The sequence below is a fragment of the Rhinoraja longicauda genome, chromosome 25 (genome assembly GCF_053455715.1).
Source record: "Rhinoraja longicauda isolate Sanriku21f chromosome 25, sRhiLon1.1, whole genome shotgun sequence".
Taxonomy (NCBI): domain Eukaryota; kingdom Metazoa; phylum Chordata; class Chondrichthyes; order Rajiformes; family Arhynchobatidae; genus Rhinoraja; species Rhinoraja longicauda.
In genome coordinates, this window is record NC_135977.1 from 13,677,429 (window position 1) to 13,697,158 (window position 19,730).

Here is a 19,730-nt window from a genome sequence, read left to right on the forward strand (position 1 = left end):
GACAGGTCAGAAGGCACAACGACGTGTAAATGAGAGTAAGAAGTATAAGCAACCTGATAAAACTGTGCCAGAAGTAGTTTACTGAAGGGGTTGGGGTAGAATGCCAAGTCACCTACTTTGGATCCAAGAAACATTAAATTATTTTTCTTAATAATTACTTAATGAATGAGATTATTAACTGAGAGGTACGGTGGCACAGCAGTAGAGTTGCTGCCATATAAGTGCCAGAGACCCAGGTTTGATCCCGACTACAGGTGATGATTGTATGGCGTTTGTACGTTCTTCTTGTGACCGCGTGGGTTTCCCCTGTGAGCTCAGATTTCCTCCCACACTCCAAAGACGTCCAGGTTTCTACTGCAAATTGGCCTAGTAAAAAATTGTAAATTGTCCCTGGTGCGTGTAGGATAGTGTTACTGTGCGAGGATCACTAGGCGGTGTGGACTTAGTGGACCAAAGGGCCGGTTTCTGCGCTGTATCTCTAAACGAAACTATTGGATGTGCGCCCTTGTGCATAAAAACTGCCGGAAATCCTTGTTCTGATGGAAGTTCACTGCTCTGAAATTTTAATTGTTTTTATCTCAAAAATACTAATTGATCTGTCATGATTTTGCAGCATTTTAATTTTTTCCTTCACACTTCCACCATCTGTCATAGTTTGTTTATGTATTGCAAAGCTGGCACAGAGCACAGCAAGTGTTCAGAAAGGACAGAGGAATGGTGGCTTTGTCTCAGATGGAGTGCCATGGAGGAAGTTGTGCAGTCAGATTATCTGCAGCACATTCAGTTCTAGGCATCGCACCACACCAAAGCTACAATGGCCAGAAATGGTCTGCACTACAGAGTCCTAGAATGATACAAAAGCACGAGTTTAGACAGATTACAACCCATTTTCATTCCCACGGGTTTAGATGGTAAATTAATAGAAAAACTCTGAGGAGGAAGAAATCTGCAGCAAAGTGGAATAATTCTCAAACTAGAGCCAGGATATACAAGAACAAAACTAGGATGAACGTTTCAGATAGACTGTACAAATTTTATCCTCTGTTCTTCCAAACGTTTCCCCCATATGACACCCATACTAATGAAGTGACTGGTGATTGAATAACTTTACTCAACGTTAAAGTTAAGAATAATAAATGCTCCTCCGACAATAAGCTTATAACAGCTGGATATACTTTGCACAGAAGCTTTCTCAAGATGAATTTATGACAGCAGATGTTATTTATGTAACCATGGTGCATTTTCCAAATGTTATTTTGAACTGTGGAGCACTTCAGAAGTTTATTGGACTGGATTATCTGTATGGGCCCTATCTATTTGTTCAATGGTGAGGACACATTTTCATGACTTTATTTGGCCCAACCAAGATTTGTACTTTATAAACTACAATCGAGGGGTTGCATTTTGGGCACGTTTTTTTGACCATGGCATTGCACCTACCTCCAATAATTTCGATCTCCATCGCCATCCTGGTGCGTTTTGTGAGTTAATTTTGAATTGTCTTGTCTGTTTTCTGAATGTCCTGACCATCCCATGTTGCATTATGCCCCTCCCTATCATTGTTACACTTATCAAGTTTCTCTTTTCCATATTCATTGATACAGTGAAAATGAAGAATAGCCTATGATAGGCCCACATCAGCGAGGTACGATCAACCCGCCCGCAGGCCCTTCATCGCCCTGCGTGGCCTGGCCGCAGCACTTTACATCGCCCGGTGGGGGCTCAGGACTCTCATCGCCCTGCGTGGCCTGGCCGCAGCACTTTACATCGCCCGGTGGGGGCTCAGGACTCTCATCGCCCTGCGTGGCTCGGCCCTGGGACTTTACATCGCCCGGTGGGGGCTCAGGACTTTCATCGCCCTGCGTGGCTCGGCCGCGGCACTTTACATCGCCCGGTGGGGGCTCAGGACTCTCATCGCCCTGCGTGGCTCGGACCTGGGACTTTACATCGCCCGGTGGGGGCTTCAAGGGGTTGGGAGCCTCGACTGCCTCGTGGCGCCACGGGAGAAGAATGAGGAGGAGATAAGACTTTGCCTTCCATCACAGTGAGGGTGTGCCTAGAGCAATCACTGTGATGGCTGTTTTGTGTAAAAAATTGTATCTGTGTGTCTTGTGCTTTTTGATGTCTGCTGCCGGACCCTGACGTGAGAGGACGCTGGCGTTGAGTATTCGCCGCTTTTCCGTCAGGATAGTTTGTCTGTTTGTCTCTATGTTAAATGTATTTGTAAAGCGCTTTGAGCATGTGATAAGGCGCTATATAAAATAAATATATTATTATTATTATTATTATACAATACATACAATCCTTTTACAAACACTTGCTTTTCAGATTTATCAACTGAATCATGCTCCTCGTTGTGACTTGCAACACATGCTAGTCAGGTCGTACCAGAAGAATTGATAGGGTGTGGGCATGCAAAGATGAGGGGCAAAGATGGTAATTGAGATACAGAGTAGGTTAAGTGCCCAGCCACACAGTTTCCATCTGTTCACATTCAACTTCATTCCCACCCATACAAATTTATATCAGCAGTGATGGATATAGGAAGGGGGATCAGAATGGGCAGAAGGGGTAAATTGCCTGCAACGCGACAAGCAACATAACACCACAATGCCCTGTGAAGCAGATGGAAACAAGACCATTATAAATGTTTGAAAACTTCCTACATACAACATGATCAGATCCTGCCCTTTGCGGATGCCAAAGCCACCTGTTACAACAGGATAATCTTTGTGCCAAAGGAATTTTAGAGACTCCTCTGTACATACTGGCTCACCCAACCCAGTAACAGTCACTGATCTGCCAGACCTCCCAGAAGACAAAAGACAAGACCAACACAGCCAAGCTCCAACTACTCCTGTTCACTGCAGCCATGTTGGGTTCTCACCTGGTTACTGCCTGGATTCCCAAATGATTGTGGTCTGCTCTGCCGAACTAGAGAGTGGCTCTTCCCCACTGCCCCTGCTCTCTTCCTCTGCTCCAATCCAAATACCCTGGATAACTTTGCACTCGCTTGCTTCCTGCGGTTAACACAAGACTCTGGTCTTCCTTCGCCCTCGGCCGGCAGCTCACTCTTCCTGGGTTTGAGGTTGTCTCTCCTGTTCCCGCCGACTGGTGATCCGACCAGCACAAGGCTCGCGACCCTGCGGTAGTTCAGTTTCCGGACCGTCCGCCCGCTGGACTTGAGGCTGTGGGTTCGGGTCACGGGTGCGGGGTCAAGGGGCTTGCACTGGACTGAGGTCCGGGTCACTCTCTTACACTGAAGGTCCTGGGGAAGGAGACGGGAAGCAGCCTCCGGCAGGGATGCCTGCCGATCCCGCTCAGCGTGTCCATGGGGCGGTGGGTTGCCTTGTGGCTGCAATGGCCTGTTATGGACAGGCACTCTGGTCACTCTCCTGCTCCGAAGTCTTATGCACAGCTCTTGTGCCAGGAGAAACGAGGCAGCGTCAGACGTGGGCAGCTGCTGCCCTCTGCTCATACCTCCCCCTACAATAGCTGAAAGCATGACTCCTGTAGCTGGGCGCAGACTGTGAGGATGTGGGGAGGCAGTACAGAGGGGGCTGAGGTTTACAACTCGTAGATGTTTCAGGCACTCATTTAAAACAGCAACACCTATAAATTTAAAAAAACGAAACTGTAGAATACCTTAAAATGCTTCCTCATTCTCTCCTTAAGCATTCTTTTACAACAAAAAAAACGCATACCCACCCAGTCATGCCTAGAATTCCCAAAAGAACTAAAAGGACTAAAGACACAAAATGCTGGAGTAACTCAGCACGTCGGGCAGCATCCCTGTAGAACATGGATAGTGGACGTTTCGGTTTGGGACTCTTATTCAGACAGAATGCAAGAATGGGGCTGGGGGTAGGGGATAAAAAGTTAGGAGGAAGGGCAGGAAAAAGAATGGCAAGTCATAGGTCAGCACAGGCGGGGGGGATCTATGATAGGCACATATAAGAAAATAACTGCAGATGCTGATACAAATCGAAGGTATTTACTCACAAAATGCTGGAGTAACTCAGCAGGTCAGGCAGCATCTCAGGAGAGAAGGAATGGGTGACGTTTTGGGTCGAGACCCTTCTTCAGTCTGAAGAAGGGTCTCGACCCGAAACGTCACCCATTCCTTCTCTCCTGAGATGCTGCCTGACCTGCTGAGTTACGCCAGCATTTTGTGAATAAATATGATAGGCACATGGTTGGACAATGGCTAGTGATGAAAAAAACAGGTGCGAGACAAAAGGATTGAAAACATCACCTATCCATGTTCTCCAGGGATGCTGCCTGACCCGCTGAGCTACTCCATCACTGTTCTTTTGTAAACCAGCATCTGCAGTTACTAGTTTCTACCAAGAACAAACTGCTGGATGAACTCAGCAGGTCGAGCAGCATTTGTGGCGGGGGCGTGGGGAGACATTGACATTCAGGTCAAGACCCTGCATCAGGGCAGAGAGTGGGGAGTAGGGGGCGGCACAATGGTTCTGCAGGTGGTGGTGCTGCCTCACGACTACGAGGACTGGGTTTGATCCCTACCCCTGGTGCACCTGCATGGAGTCTGCATGCTCTCCCCGTGATTGTGTAGGTTTCCCCACATGCTACGCTGGTTTGCTCCAACATGCCACAGACACGCGGGTTGGTAGGTTAACTGGCCGCTGTAAATTGCTCCAATGGCTCTCTTTGTCATTAGGAAACAATAATCAACAATACGTTGAATGTAACTAGCAATGAGAAACATTGGATCAAAGGTAGTCAATGATGATGACCACTGTTGGCCAATGTGAACCAGTTTCAGCCAATCTTGAGAAGTAAATTTACACAATTAACAGGACAGCAACAATTAATGTACTAGATCACTAGATAATTACCGCACTGCTCGAGATACTGCGACCTGAACCCACAGATTTCCAGGGCGGAGTTGCAAATACCTGCTACCCACTGAGCCAAGCCTGGTGCTTCAGTGCCATCTTGCAGTAGAATGGATGGTTCTTCAACTACAATCCTCCAATAGATATCAGGCAAGGACCAGAACTGGGGAATGGAGGTGGGAAGAAGATGGTCAGTTTGGAGAAAGCCACTCAGATCTGTATTGAGCTCGTCCTCGAGGTTTGCTTTCGCAACATGCAACAGCAAGACCAGGGACAACCCCTCTACCCCAATTCAGTAATGTGCAAGGCGTAGGCAGACTACATTTAGACACCCTGTTCTGCATCAATTGCAAGCAGACAAATTGAATCCTTATAAGGAAATACTCAACAGGTCAGCCGACAATTGCGGAGAGTTCAGGTCTAAACCAAAAATAGAAAATACTGGAAACACTCAGGTCAGGCAGCATTTGTGGGAGAGAACCAGGGTTAAAACTTTGGATCAACCATTTCCCTTTCTACAGATGCTGCTTGACTTGCTGAACATTACCAGCACTCAGTTTTTAAAAATCAGATTTTCAGCATCTGCACCTTTTTTGATTTTCATTCACATTTCAGATCAACGTTTTTTTCACCAGACGCAGGCAGGCTCTGATGAAAAGATAACCCTTAAAAGATAAATGCCGATTCTCTCAGAATTAAAGGACGTTCTTTAAGGAAGGAGATGAGGAAGAATTTTGTTAGTCAGAGGGATTCACCAACACTTAGTCAAGAGGGTGGTGAATCTGTGGAATTCATTGCCTGAGAAGGCTGTGGAGGCAGAGATAGGTAGATTCTTGATTAATATGGGTGTCAGAGGTTATGGGGAGAAGGCACGAGAATGAGGTTAGGATGGAGAGATAGATCAGCCATGATTGAATGGCAGAGTAGACCTGATGGGCCGAATGGCCTAATTCTACTCCTCTTACGATCTTATGAAACGTGGACAACAGGCTACACCTAAAAACTAGTTTCATGCACGGTTTTTAAACACCATCGTTCTCATTCCAAATAATACAAAAGCCTCCAGAGAGCCAAATTAATGTATTCAAACCCAAATTAATTAGTGTCCTATTAACTTGATCAAGTTTTTTTTAAAGGAGGTAACGAAGATGATTGACGGGAATACAGCACTAGATGTTGTCTCCGTGGATTTTAGCGACACATTTGATAAAGTCTCTGATGGTAGGATGATCTAGAATAAGATGCGCAGAATTAACAGTGACTTGTCTGCATGGATTCAGAACGAGTTTACTGATAGAAGATGGAGGGACAGGCTGGAGTTCTGTGATCTGGGATCTGTATCTGTGATGTATCTAAATTACTTGAATGTAAACGTAGATGGGTTGGTTGGAAAGTTTGGAGTAACCCCCAGATTGCTGGGGTCACAGACTGTGAGGAAGGCTGTCAAAGTATATGTGGGATATAGATCAGCTACAGAAATGGCAGATGGAGTTTAATCTGAGCAAGTGCGAGGTGTTGCACTTTGGGAGGTCAAATGGAAGTGGAAAATATGTAATTAGTGGCAAGACCCTTATCAGCATTGATGTTCAGAGAGATCTTGGGGTCCAAGTTCACAACACCCCGAAAGTGGCAGCATAAGTACATAGAACGTGAAGAAGGCATTGCGATATGCTTGCCTTCTTTGGTTGGGGCACTGAGTACAACTTCAACATAGATTAAGCGGTCGGGGAATTTTCACATCCCCACTGCTTCCACACATGAAGCAGCAGAGATTTGGGGGCCGCTGTTGCAGTTTAACTGCTGTATTATATTTTACAGGTAGTACAGAGTGGAGGAAGCAGGAGTTTAAGATGGCAGACAAGGACATATAGCTGCCTGGCCTGGATGGGTTGCAGTCAGAGGCATCAAGATACTTGACAAGATTCCCTCGGTGTTTCCCTCCAGTGATGGAACCTTTCCACGTATCTTGATAAGTCCGTCTGCAACCCATCCAGGCCTTTTCCTGCAAAAAAAAGAAAAAAGCTCTGGGATATCAGGGAGGACACGGACCTGTTTCTTGAAGCTTTTAAGTAGAACTCCAAAAATCCACAATTTTAAAAGGCTCAGAAAATCTACCGGTTTGACTAAGTTCTGATCATGCCGAATTTATGTTTTATCGTGTGTGGTTGATTCAGGTAAATCCTGATCAAAAGCAGTCAACGGAATGTCAGACTCGCCCATCTTTAAAGGTAAAGATCAACATAATTCCATGGCGAACTGAAATAAAAAGAGAAAACACTGGAGAAAACACAGCAGATCCAGCTGCATGTGTTGGAAGAGAAATAGAACCCACATTTCAAGTCAAAGACCCGTGGTCAGAAGTGGGAATGGGACAAAAGGACCTCTGAGCTGTGGGGAGGGTGGAGCTGTCTTGGACAGAGGAGGGAGAGGGGAGAAGAATGAGCAGCAAACAAGGTTAACCGGTCAAAGGGTGGATGGTCACAGTTGGAGAGCGGCAACACATACAAAAGAACGTAGTAGTTGCCAGAAGCAGAGCAGGAAGACATATGCAGCTGGTCAGCCAGGTTTCACCCTCCTCTCCCACAAAAGAAAAATGGGAATATCCAGGATCAAGCAGCATGGTTAGTTGAGACCATCCATTACAAACTCTCCTCCCCAAATCAATGCTTTGTGCCTGCGGTGTACATCTATAACAAGCACTACCACAATACAAGGCTTCAACTGAAACTCCCAGGTCATAGTCATACAATCACACAAAGAAACACGCCCTTCAGCCCAACTTATCCATGCTACCAAGATGCCATCCAAGCAGGTCCCATTTGCCCATTATTGACCCATCTAACCATTCCTATCCATGTACCTTCCCAGATATATTTTCAATGTTATTGTACCTGCATCAACCACTTCCCCTAGTTCGTTCCATGTACGTACCACCATCTGAGTGGGGAAAAAAGGCCCCTTGGGTTCCTATCTTTTCCCTCTAAAGTTAGACTCATGCCCTCGAGTTCACAATTTGCTCTTACAGACTCCCCTGCAACATCTCCCAAGCCACGATCTATACCACCACGGAGGATTGGATTGTAGGCAGACAGTCATCTCACCACCTCCAAATCACGCAAAATCCCAACCCAGAAACATCACCAAACCTGCAAAGATCAGGATCCAAGTAACAAAACTCAAGCCAAGGTCTGGTACGGAGGACTATGGCTCATGGTCGCTTGCTGCCAGGGCAACTGAAGATTGGCAAGAAACACCAACTTGGTCAGAGGTGATCACATCTCGCAGGTGAATAATAAAACTACTGAGCTTTGCCACCCAGGATCAGGATGTTCATAAAGCCAATTCCACCTGTTCATTCCACTGTGGTCCACAAAGGTGTGAACAGCTCAGTTGATTGTGGCCACTGTACATCTGCTGATTTTTATACCTGTAATCGGGGTTCAGGTTCCCTACCTGTGGCACAAGTTAGGATCGGTAGCAGTGATGGATATGACAGTAGGCGGGTTTACAACTCCAAGTGAAATATTGCTAATGACACAACACTTCATGGACCCCCCCCCCCCAAAACTAGTATTATTCTGAATCTTTGGTGTGTGGAAGAGCACAACAAAAATGGTAATTGTTCCCAATAAGGGTGCCATAATTAGTGAGATTCATTATGATTTTTCTGTGTTGTCTCAGACTGCCATCGATATCCTAAAGATTTTAGCTAGGACTAATGCTACCAAGTTGCTCAATGGTGGGAACTGAAGTCCCTCAACCAGAGGAGATTGTTCACTTGCTACTCTTTTCGCTTTCTCCTGGTATTGCTCAACATGCAAGAGCCCTTACTCATCAGATAAGGCAAAGCACCAGATTTCATATCCCATGCCTGATACTATAGGGTCTGAATCAACAACCAAGGCCCACTGCCCCGTGAACATAGCCCAAAGTACCAACATCTCTGGGCCCAATGGAGGAGTCTGGGAGGTTGGATGATGTTACAATAAAGAACAATAAAGTCTGTTGCTCAACCAACCCATGTGACAGTTCTCCAGATTTTAGCACGACCCCAGCTGTTATTGAGGATGACTTCAGTGTTGACTGGCCTGTCCAAGATTAACATAGGCAAGATCGCTCTGCCACAGCTTGCAAATTCTGAAAGGGGATAACACCCATCCACCCAATGCACTGCTGCCCAAAGATACTAGAGGAACAAGATGGACCACTCCATTAAAATCACCTATACTGAAGTGCAGTACGCAAAGGAGCGTAACGCCCGCCATTTTAGTAGGCAAAACCCGCCGTTCGCCATGCCTCTCGCAGTGTAATCAGTGTTTTGGTGGAACAGTATGTGTGATGATATCATTAAAATGCAGAATATATCTCATCTATCAATTCACAGATTTTAGTTATTTTTCTTTTAAAATGTTTCTGCAAGTTTCTGCCTACTAAAATAGCACCACGACATACAACGGATTTTAGGGTCGAGTGGTCTACCTTGCTCCTCTGGTATCTTTGCTGCTGCCTTAGCCTTTCGTTTCTCCACGACTACAAAAATGGCTACTCCACTTGGGAACATTCCACTGAGAATTTTAACAGGCTGCCCAAAAATGTGTAGGAAGGAACTGCAGATGCTGGTTTAATCCGAGGATACACACAAAAAGCTGGAGTAGTCTGAAGAAGGGTCACGACCCAAAACATCACCCATTCCTTCCCTCCAGAGATGCTGCCTGTCCCGCTGAGTTACTCCAGCGTTTTGTGTCTATCTTAGTCTGTTCAAAAGCCTCGCTGACACCACCTTGCATTGCAATCCCAAAATTAGAAAACAGGACTGAAATGACTATCAAATTTTGCAGTATGTCTCTCTGATGCAAAGCTTCTTTCTCCTCCAGAACCCTATTATCAGATAACCGAGCACACCTTCGGCTCAGGGAGGGCATAACTGCACATGGTCAGGGCAGAGTCCAAAGACTCTGTTTCTCTGGGTGACTCTATCCTCGATGTGGATGAAGTCATACTCCACAACAAAGTCCTCACCGAGTGCGACAGAAATAGACTCTTAGTCACACTCGAAGCACACTGTGACCGTGCTGGCCAATGTTACATCTCTGGTCCAGGGCGATCCAAGCACAGCAGTCAGGCCCAGCCGTGCAATGATTAAAACCGCAAAGCTCGCCACAGTCAAGATCAGCCGAGTCATTGCCCTTCAGACAAAGAAATTAGAAAGTCCAACAATAAAAGGCAGCTAGCTACCCTTAACGCCATTATGGCTAGCCTAAATCTCGAGTTAGAAGACAGAATAGTTAAGTTAGTAAAGAAAATATTAGAATGACAAAAAAAAAGCTAACTACCAGATTAAAATTTAAATTAAGTTCCAGAAATAGCCAAGTTAATTGTTTACTATCAATAAATTAAAAGCTAAATCCAATTTAATGCAGAACAAGAAAATGAGGTTAGTTGAAGAGACAGTGAGGTGAAGGACCATCACCAACGGGTTGGATACGTGTGATGGACCATTTGATTTAATCCCACTTATTTTATTATGCATGAATTGCTTGCAGTTATTTCTTAAACACTTAATTGACATAAAAGTGCAGACAGTATTTTGAGATTGCCAAAAAAGGTGGACAAGAAAAATACTGCAGACTGTCACGTGTGCAAGCGGTATTAACGCCTTAATTTGGTCTTTGCTGGAAATACTCTGACACGAGGAATTATTGGGTCCATTATCAATGCAAAGCTCAGACACAGAAAGGTGTCCATGGCAGAATAATCAGTACTTAGCGAAAAGCCTGGCAGAGAAAACTGGGTCATCAAACTCAATACTTGAATACATGCAGAAAAACAGTATGATAATCGGAAGGCATAGTGAAGTCGGGACCTTCCCAAAGGAGGAAGTACAGCCAGGAAGATTGGTGTTGGATGGCCTCTATAATTAGGTGCAGATAATTTTCTTTGCTATCAGGTGTTGGTATGGAAAGTTTTAAAGTCGGGAAAAGGAGCAACTAGCTCCAGCTGTAATGCTCCATGTCAGTAATCTTTTCGAGGGGATGTTGGAAGCAGAATTAAAGAACAGGTTCTTGTGACGACTACCAAAACCGTGGGCAAGCTAGCACTGGAACAAGAACTTTGGTTGAGTCAATGGGCTGCTGTTATAGTTCTGGAAGGAGGAGCTCTGATTTATGGGATCTTTCGCATGTAGAAGACAGGCAGCACCAACCCAAAATTATGAACAAGACTAATGTTTAAAGCCAAAGACTGAATGGTTCATTTCTCATTTAATTTTCACGGCCTGGACAAGGCAAGAATGCTCAAGGCAAGGCAACAGCCCAAGAAAAGGTCGCAATGAGCCACCTTCTTGAACTGCTGCAATCCCTCTGGGGTAGAGGCTCCCATTGCTGGCGGGGAGAGAGTTCCAGGATTTACACCCAGTAACAGCGAAGGACAGGCAAATATATATTTCCAGGTCAGGTTTATGTGCAACTTAGGAGGGGAATTCATGTGTTCCCATGGGCCTGTTGCCCTTATCCTTCTTGATGGTAAACATCTCAATTTAAGTTATATAATCATGTAGACAAATAACAAGGCAAGCAGCAAACAGTTCATGGGAGATTTAATTTCCCACCCAAATGAACTGTCAGGGGCAAGTGAAAGCGAAAGAGTGAAGGCGGTGCAGTGGTAGAGTTGCTGCCTTACAGTGCCAAAGACCCGCGTTTGATCCAGACCAAGGGAGCTGTCTGTACAAAGTTTGTACGTGACCGGGTGGGGGTTCTCCAGGTGTTCTAATTTCCTCCCACACCCCAAAGACACACAGATTTGTAGGTTAATTGGCTTTGGTAAAATTGTAAATTGTCCCCGGTGCTAGTGTGCACGGTTACCGGCAGTCGGCATGGACTCGGTGGGCCGAAGGGCCTGTTTCCGCGCTGTATCTATAAACTCTAAAGAGTTGTCAAAAAGACAACACCAATTTTGATCCTTCTACAAGATTGCAAAGGGAAATAAGTGCAGTTGGGTCTTGTGCTGGCCAGCAGATTAGAACACTGGGGTAATGGCAACATTTCTTTGTTTCTGGGTCGTGTCTCCGTTCCCGCTGCGGCCTACCATCAGCCATGCACCTGGAGCTGGCGGCCTCCAGCTGGGACCACCTGGGCTCTGGTTCACAGAGCCCGCGGACCGGACTCACCATCTGCGAAGCTGGCTGCCTTCATACGCTGCGGGAGTGGCTGCCACTCGTCTCCGTAGGCTACTCCGGCCGCGGGCCGCGTGGACGTCGGAAGCTCGCAGGCCCCTGGGTGGGGGCCAACATCGGGAGCTCCGGCAGCGGCAGCGTCTTCGCTCGCCCCGAATCGTGGGGCTTGGGTCGGCCCGCCGTGGACCTTTCACCGTGCGGCACGGTGCTTCAATGTCGGGAGCCCCGACCGCCCCGAAGTGGCACGTTCAACAGCATGACCGTGGGAGAAGACGGCAGGGGAAAAGAAAATATATTCTGGCCTTCCATCACAGTGAGGAGGTGACTGGAGGAGACTCACTGTGATGGATGTTTCTTTTGTTTGGTGTTGGTTTATGATTGTATGTGTTATTGCATATTTTTATTGGTCTTATTGTTGGACTGCGGGTAATTTTTCATTTCACTGCACATTTATGTGTATGTGACAAATAAATTGACTACTACTACTACACTAGCACTTCACTTGGTGATAATCCTAGAGTGTCGATTCCATACAGCACGCTTGATGCCCCAATCTGAACACACACAGGAACATAACCCACACTCCTTTTAAAAAAAGCCTTTTTCAGATCTGTGCACTTGCAAGTACTGGGAACTTGACATGAACCCCTATCCATTCTCCTCGCTGCTCTACAGGAACCAGATGTGAAACTGTACCTTCTCACATTATTAAGCGTTGACAGATCTCTCATACCCTGTGGTCATAGAATCATTCATAGCAGGGAAACAGCCCTTCAGCCTAACTCGCCCAAGCCGATCAAGAAGCTCATCTAAGCTAGTCCCACTTGCCTGCATTTGGCCCGTATCATTCCAAAAATTTCATATCCATGCACTGACCGAATGTCTTCTTAATGTGGATTTGCTCCCCTCGACCAATTTCTCTGGCAACTCCCTTCATATACTCATCACCCTCTGAAAAAGTTGTCTTCAAGTTGCTAATGAATCTCTCCCCCTCTCACCTTAAACCTCTCATGTTTCTTGACCCCCAAAAATCTGGATAGGCGACTACGTGCATGCACCCTATCTATTCCGTTCAATATTTTATACACTTATAAGATCACTCTTCAAACACATACACTCCAAGGAATAAAGTCCCAGCCTGCCCAACCTCTCCCTATAACATCATCTATTTTTTTCTGCACTCTTTCCAGTTCAACGGCATCTTTCCTACAGCAGGATGACTAAAATCGAACACATTATTAAAGTGTGGCTCACCAACGTCTTGTACAACTGCAACGTAACATCTCAACTTCTGAACCCATTGCCCTTACTGAAGTGTGCTGTCTTCACCAGACTGGTCTCTCTCATCATCTCCTGCTGGACTTGAGAGAAGCTGCTGATGGCCTGAGCACTTTCCAACCGAGAAATCTGTGGGCTGGAGAGAGCTGGGCAGCCAAAGAGAAGCGGACAGTGGCTTCTGTCACATCCAGCAGGCGGTGATGAGGGGGACTGTCGGACCCCGGTGGTTTACCCTCCCTCACCTGGAGCAGGTGCTGCCAGACCCCAGCAATGACTGCACTCACTGTGCCGGTCGGTCGGTGTACAGCCCTGAATCTGACAGCTCAGTGACACAGTGCACGCCCCAGGTCCCACTCCCCACACAGGCAGCATCGGCATGCCAAGCCGAGGGCTAATATCTCACCAGCTGGGAGCAGGCATTTTGTACCAGGTTCCCAGCAAACCAATGCCACCAGTAACTTTGCCCTTTACTGTCCAGAACCCTTTTGAGGAACTGTCTACCACAATAGATAGCGCAGCCTCAATCGCAAAATATATTTAAGGGGACACATGATCTGTCAACATAAAAGGCATCAGGTGTACAAGGAGAGGGCAAGAACATGGCATTGGGAGAAAGGATCGGTGATAAAGCATCAGCCTCAAAGAGAGGGTTCTCCTCCTACTCTGACCGATGCTGTAATATGTTGAAACGTTATGCATTAATGACATTTTTCATCCTTTAAGTTAAGATATGATAGGTCTGAGAACAACAGAGGAATCAACAGTGGTGGAGATCATCGATTGAGTTCAGACCAAGAGGTTTTTTTTTCAGTAAGAGGAAAGCATCCCTAACGGCCCATGAGAAGTCGATGGGGAGCAGCATTCTTGAATGCTTCCCTGCTGGTTAATGTGGTCCAGTGTTTAGACTTTAGAGATAGTGTGGAAACAGGCTCTTCGTCCCATTGAGTCCGCACCAACCAACAATCAACCCGTACACTACACAATAGGGCCAATTTACAATTTTACCGAAGTCAATTAACCAGCAAACCTGTACGTCCTACGACTGTGGGAGGAAACCGGAGAAAACCCACACGGTCACAGGGAGAACGTACAAACTCCGTACAGACAGCACCTGTAGCCAGGATGGAACCCGGGTCTGTGGCACTGTGAGGCAGCAACTCTACCGCTGTGCCGTCCAGTGCTGTTGTAGTAGAAGATCTAATCAGAGGAGCCATAAACCTTATTGAATGGGGCAGCAGTAAGCACAAGGCCAGTTTGATTGTTGGTTGGCGCGGACTCAATGGGCCGAAGAGCCTGTTTCCACACCGTATCTCTAAAGTCTAAAGCACTGGACCAAGGCCAAATGGCCTACTCCCATTCACATTGTAAGGATGCATCAATAGGGTGAGATGAGGCACGAGTGGGGGGGGGGGAATGCAAGTGGAGCAACAATCAACACAGACCAAATCGGTTAAATGTTCTTTCTACCCTACAACTGCATCACAACTCAAACTGACCTCCCACCTCAACATACTGAGAGACAATTGGAGGAAGGAGGGACCCCATGTTACTGAAAGCGACTCAAGGACTTGGTAATGATCTGCATGGACCAATGTAGCACTGCCCACAAGCAAGCTGAAGGCACTGCATTCCTCCTGCTGCCACGGCAAGTGCTGAAGAGAGAAATGCTCAAACAAAATGGTTTATAATGCTGATACTGATAGAACTTTGATTTTAAAAAACGTACACCAATTCAAACCTTTCTTCCCCCCCCCCCCCCCCCCCACCTCATAGGCAGCATACAGAGAGTTTGCTTTCACAAGAAGGAAACTATTTTGCAAACAGCACACAGAGAAAAGACCATCTTGTTTTCATGCACAGAGAGATCACAGTAAGCACCACTTGTCCAGAACAGTGGATGTGGAATAGTGGATGTGGCCTGCCATGGAAGGAATGAACAACCCAAAACAACTACAGACATTTTATTTCTGCTGGGGAGTGAAAATGAGGAAACAGGCTTTCCAGGGCAGACACTCCAATTAGATATTTTTCATTCAGAAGAAAACATTTGGGGATTTTGTATCCAAGAAATTGGAGACAAACCACGCATATTTAAATTAGTTTAAATATACATCAGGGAAACAGGTCCTTCGGCACACTGAGTCCACACCGACCACCAATCATCCATTCACACTAGTTCTATGTTATCCCACTTTCAAATCCATTCCCGACACGCTCAGGGCAATTTTACAGAAGCCAATTGATCTATAAACCTGCACGTTTTTGGAATGTGGGAGGAAACTGGAACACCTGGAAGTAACCCACGTGGTCACAGGGAGAACGTGCAAACTGCACACAGACAGCACAGCACCCGAGGTCAGGATCAAACCCGTGTCTCTGGTGCTGTGAGGCAGCAGCTTCACCAGCTGCCACTGTACTGCCCAGATTGAAGATCGAGTTTAAAATAGATCATGCTGTCGATACTCAACAAGTCAAGCAGCATTTGTAATGAAAAAGAAACAGCTAATATTTCAGATCAACGATCCTTCAGCAGAATGGGGAAAGGTCATTACACACTGCTCAAAGATGGGGGACAAGAGACTGACTGACACAAGAGCTGGTAGCTGAGGGAGCATTGAGACTTGTAATTCTCATCTGAGACGCATTGAAGATGAAGAACAGGAGAGAGGGGAAAAAAGGAGAAATAAGAGTTAAGAATGACGTTGGAACTGTAGGATGCCCACTGCAGAAGCAAAAACGATGCAGATGCTGGAAATCTGAAAGGAAATCAGAATGCTGGAAACACTCAGCAGGTCAGACAACATCTGTGGAGAAACAAACAGAGTTAGAATTTCATGCTAACGACTTCTTCGAACTGGTCAGCTGTTACAAACAGGCAGGGTTGGTTATCATTAAAATTAACAAATTCTGACAATCCCGAGCCAGATTGTGCAAAGCCTGATGATAAGATGCTGCTTCAAGCTTGCTTTGGGTTTATTCCACTCCCTCCCGCTCTTCACCCACCCCAAGGGAACCGGAGAGAGGAGTTAATGTGGGATGGAAAGTGGCAGGGATAGGTCCTAGAATCTCAGGATCACCCATGGAGGTTCTTGATGGAGGTTCTTCAAAGCAGGGAGCGAGCCTATGAATGCAGCAGTTGGGAAGCAGTGCCAATGAATCATTGTATTACATTGGGCTCTCATTTAGACAACTGTCCAAAGACACCCCACCACTGGGCCATTAATGAAATATGGAGACATGACACTTCAAAGGCTGCAATCATAAGCAAAGCACAAAGTACTGGATGAACTGAGCATGTTTAGCTGCATCTGAAGGGAATGAACAGGAGGGAATGAATAGTTGACATTTCAGGTTGGGGGTCTTCATCAAATTGATTGGGGGGGGGGGGGTTGGAAGAGAGGTTGGGGCAGGACAATGCCTGGCAAATGATAGGTGGTTACAGGGAGGGGGGGGGGGGGTTGTGATTGGCAGATGATCCACATGATCCTAAGTCACAATGACCAAGATTACTCATCACACAGAATGCAAATGGGTGGGGATCCCAAAAATACACAACATGAAAAAAAGTGTCACTACTTGACAACTTTCTTTCTCCACAGTACTTTAACGATGGGGGAAAAACATAAGAACTGAAGGACTCTTTTATTTTAAATCTGAGCTGGAGCAGCATTCCAAAGCACTTCATTTGAGCATGTTCATCATCTGAAGCCTTGCTCCAAGCCCACCATTTTACTTTGAATATCCAAACACAGGATTTCCAAATGACTTGAAGCAAAATTCAAGTATATAAATCCATGCATAACAATAGCAATCAGAGACCCCAATAGTAAACACTGGAAATACCTCACCTGTCTCTACATTTCTAAAAAGGAGCAAGACAAATCTACATCTGACATTGAAAGAATCAAAAACTCAGGTTAAACATCAATTCCTGAAGATCGACCTCTCAATAATACATTGGGCTTTGGAACTCCGTATCTGAAATGGGGGCTTCAATGCACAAAACATTAGATGAACCAAGTGGAGTTTTGTGATTTTTTTAGCTGCATTGTAGTTAACTGGGTTCCCTAATGTATAGTGCGTTTTTAAAGATCTAAAATTTCACTCAAAAGTTGACTGCAACGATCCGTATGGTGAACAAATCCCCCTTGGGACCTCACACCTCTTTGCTTCCAGACTGGATCTCAGGACCAACCGTGGGCTACACGAATTAAACCTGTGACCTTGCAAACTGCATTAAAAAGCAAATAACGCCTCAATTTGTAATTATGATTTTTCCAAAGAAAAACTTAAAATCCAGCACCCGATCATCTACCCGCTTTGTGAAAGTTTCATTTAAATAAAATGAAATGCGCAAATTTGAATCAAATTAAAGTCAGTTGCTTTTTCGCAGTAATTCTCCGCCCGTGTTAATTTGTATGGAAACTGTTTCCTGCACTAAACAGTTTGCATGAGTCACTTGGCTATTGGAGGGGAGGGGAGGGGAAGGGGGGGGAGAGAGAGAAGAGAGGGCGGCCGGCGGAGTAACCCGCTTGCCCTGCGAGGAAAGTCTGTGACGGGCTGCGTACCTGGAGTGAAGGCTGGAGCGGTGTCCCGGAGCCGAAGCTGCACTGCCGTCTGTCCGCCCGCGTCCGCGTCCACGCCCGGGCGCCGCTCGCTCGTCCGCGCGACTCCACCCGGCTCCCCGTCACGCGGCCGCGCGCGCATTCGTCACTTTTTTTTCCGCTTCCTGCCAGCGCCGCGGCGCCGGATAAGAGCGCCTCTGCCATTGGCCCGCCGCGCACACGCACGCAGCCGACTCCTGGCGATCGGCGGGCCGCCGCCGGCCAATCGGCGCGCTCCTTCCATGCTGCAGCCGGAGAGACGCTCCAATCAGCGGCGCGGAGGGATGCGGGGGTCGCCATGGAAACTTCTCCCCCCCTCCTCCCTCCGCCTGGAAAGTTCGTTGGAGGCGGCGATGACGACGAAGACCAAGTTCGACGGCTGTTCGCTCGGCGCTAGTCGCGACGCCTCACGCTATGGACACAACTCTGCTTCCTCCGGCGGCGACGGCCGAGCCATTATATATACAGTACACATATATATATATATATGGTGAGGGCGCCCTTACTTCACTGCTTCTCCGCTCCACTTCACTGATAATTGCTTTGAGCTTCCTCCATGAGAAAAGTTGCCCGGGTATTCCCCAAATTGTTCACATTTCCTTCACCCTTCCTTCACCTCACATTTTCACTGCCCTTCTCAACGTCTCATTTTTTCAAAAAGGACGTTAATTACTTTGTGCCCGCATGCATCTTTTCCACCATGGGTCCTCTAACTGCCTTGATCCCCTCCAAGGTTTGGTCAAGGAGGTCGGATTCCAGCCAATGAATGTTTCATATCCGAGTGCGCTCCCCAAAAGTAACAGTCAACGCAAAACCGACGCCAGGTTTATTGAGCATGACGCGCTCGCCGGCTTTATTCCCACGATGAGTAGCGACATCGGTGGGGACCGTAAAGGCCAAACGAGCCGCAGCGGGAGCTGGTTTGGCTCAAGTTTCTGTCGGGAACAGGTCCACCAAATTCAGAGGGGCAGTGGCGTACCCATCCCTCTTTGACAGGTGCGGAATTTGGCCATCGTGCTTTTCAATCCTGTTCAGCAATTCCTCAAACTCGTCTTAACTTGTCCGCATTTCCCTGCCCTCTCACCACCCCCAGAAGTGTATGGAGGAGTCAAATTGTGATGTCACACCATGTGCAATGTGACTTGACAACAATGCTGGTTAATAGGTCCTTGATGGTCTTGCCAAAACTGTGTAAATTATTCACGGTGAACCCAGCTTTTAGCAATCGAAAGAGCCATGTACCAGGTTCTGTATCTTTTCACACCTCTAGATTCCCTCTCCCCTGACTCTCAGTCTAAAGAAGGATCTCAACCCGAAACATCACCTATTCATTTTCTCCAGAGATGCTGCCTGACCCGCTGAGTTACTCCAGCATTTTGTGTCTTTCTCCCATGTCTACGTAGTTTTAGGGGTGTGTCAGATACTGAGGGATGTTTAAGAAACATTTGAAGTTTAGTGGTTAATATAATTGCTGAGCAGAAGAACAGGAGGTGTAGCTGGTAGAGCAGCAGTTTCACAGTGCCAAGACCCGAGTTTGATCCTGACCATGGGCGCCATCTGTATATGTATGAAAGGTGTGGGTTTCCTCTAGGTGCTTCCATTTCCTAGCACATCACAAAGATGTGCGGGTTTGTAGGTTAATTGGCCTCTCAAAATTGCCCTGTGGGTGTAAGGAGTGGATGAGAAAGTGGGATAACATGGATCTAGTGTAAACGGGTGATCAATAGTTGGCATGGGCTGGGTGGGCCAAAGGACCTGTTTCCAAGCTGTATCTTTAAACCAAGTTTAATGGATTGTATCAAAGCTCACAAATGG

General features: G+C 46.6%; 1 protein-coding gene across 1 annotated transcript in view; it reads right to left on the reverse strand.

Moving 5' to 3' along the window:
* The window catches only part of LOC144606070 (uncharacterized), a 49,899-nt gene extending 31,684 nt beyond the window's left edge, over positions 1 to 18,215 (reverse strand). The window contains exon 1 of the mRNA XM_078421872.1: positions 17,880 to 18,215. Within this exon, the coding sequence (XP_078277998.1) occupies positions 17,880 to 18,215 (336 nt within the window). The remainder of the gene's footprint in view (positions 1 to 17,879) is intronic.
* Between the last annotated feature and the right edge of the window lie 1,515 nt (positions 18,216 to 19,730).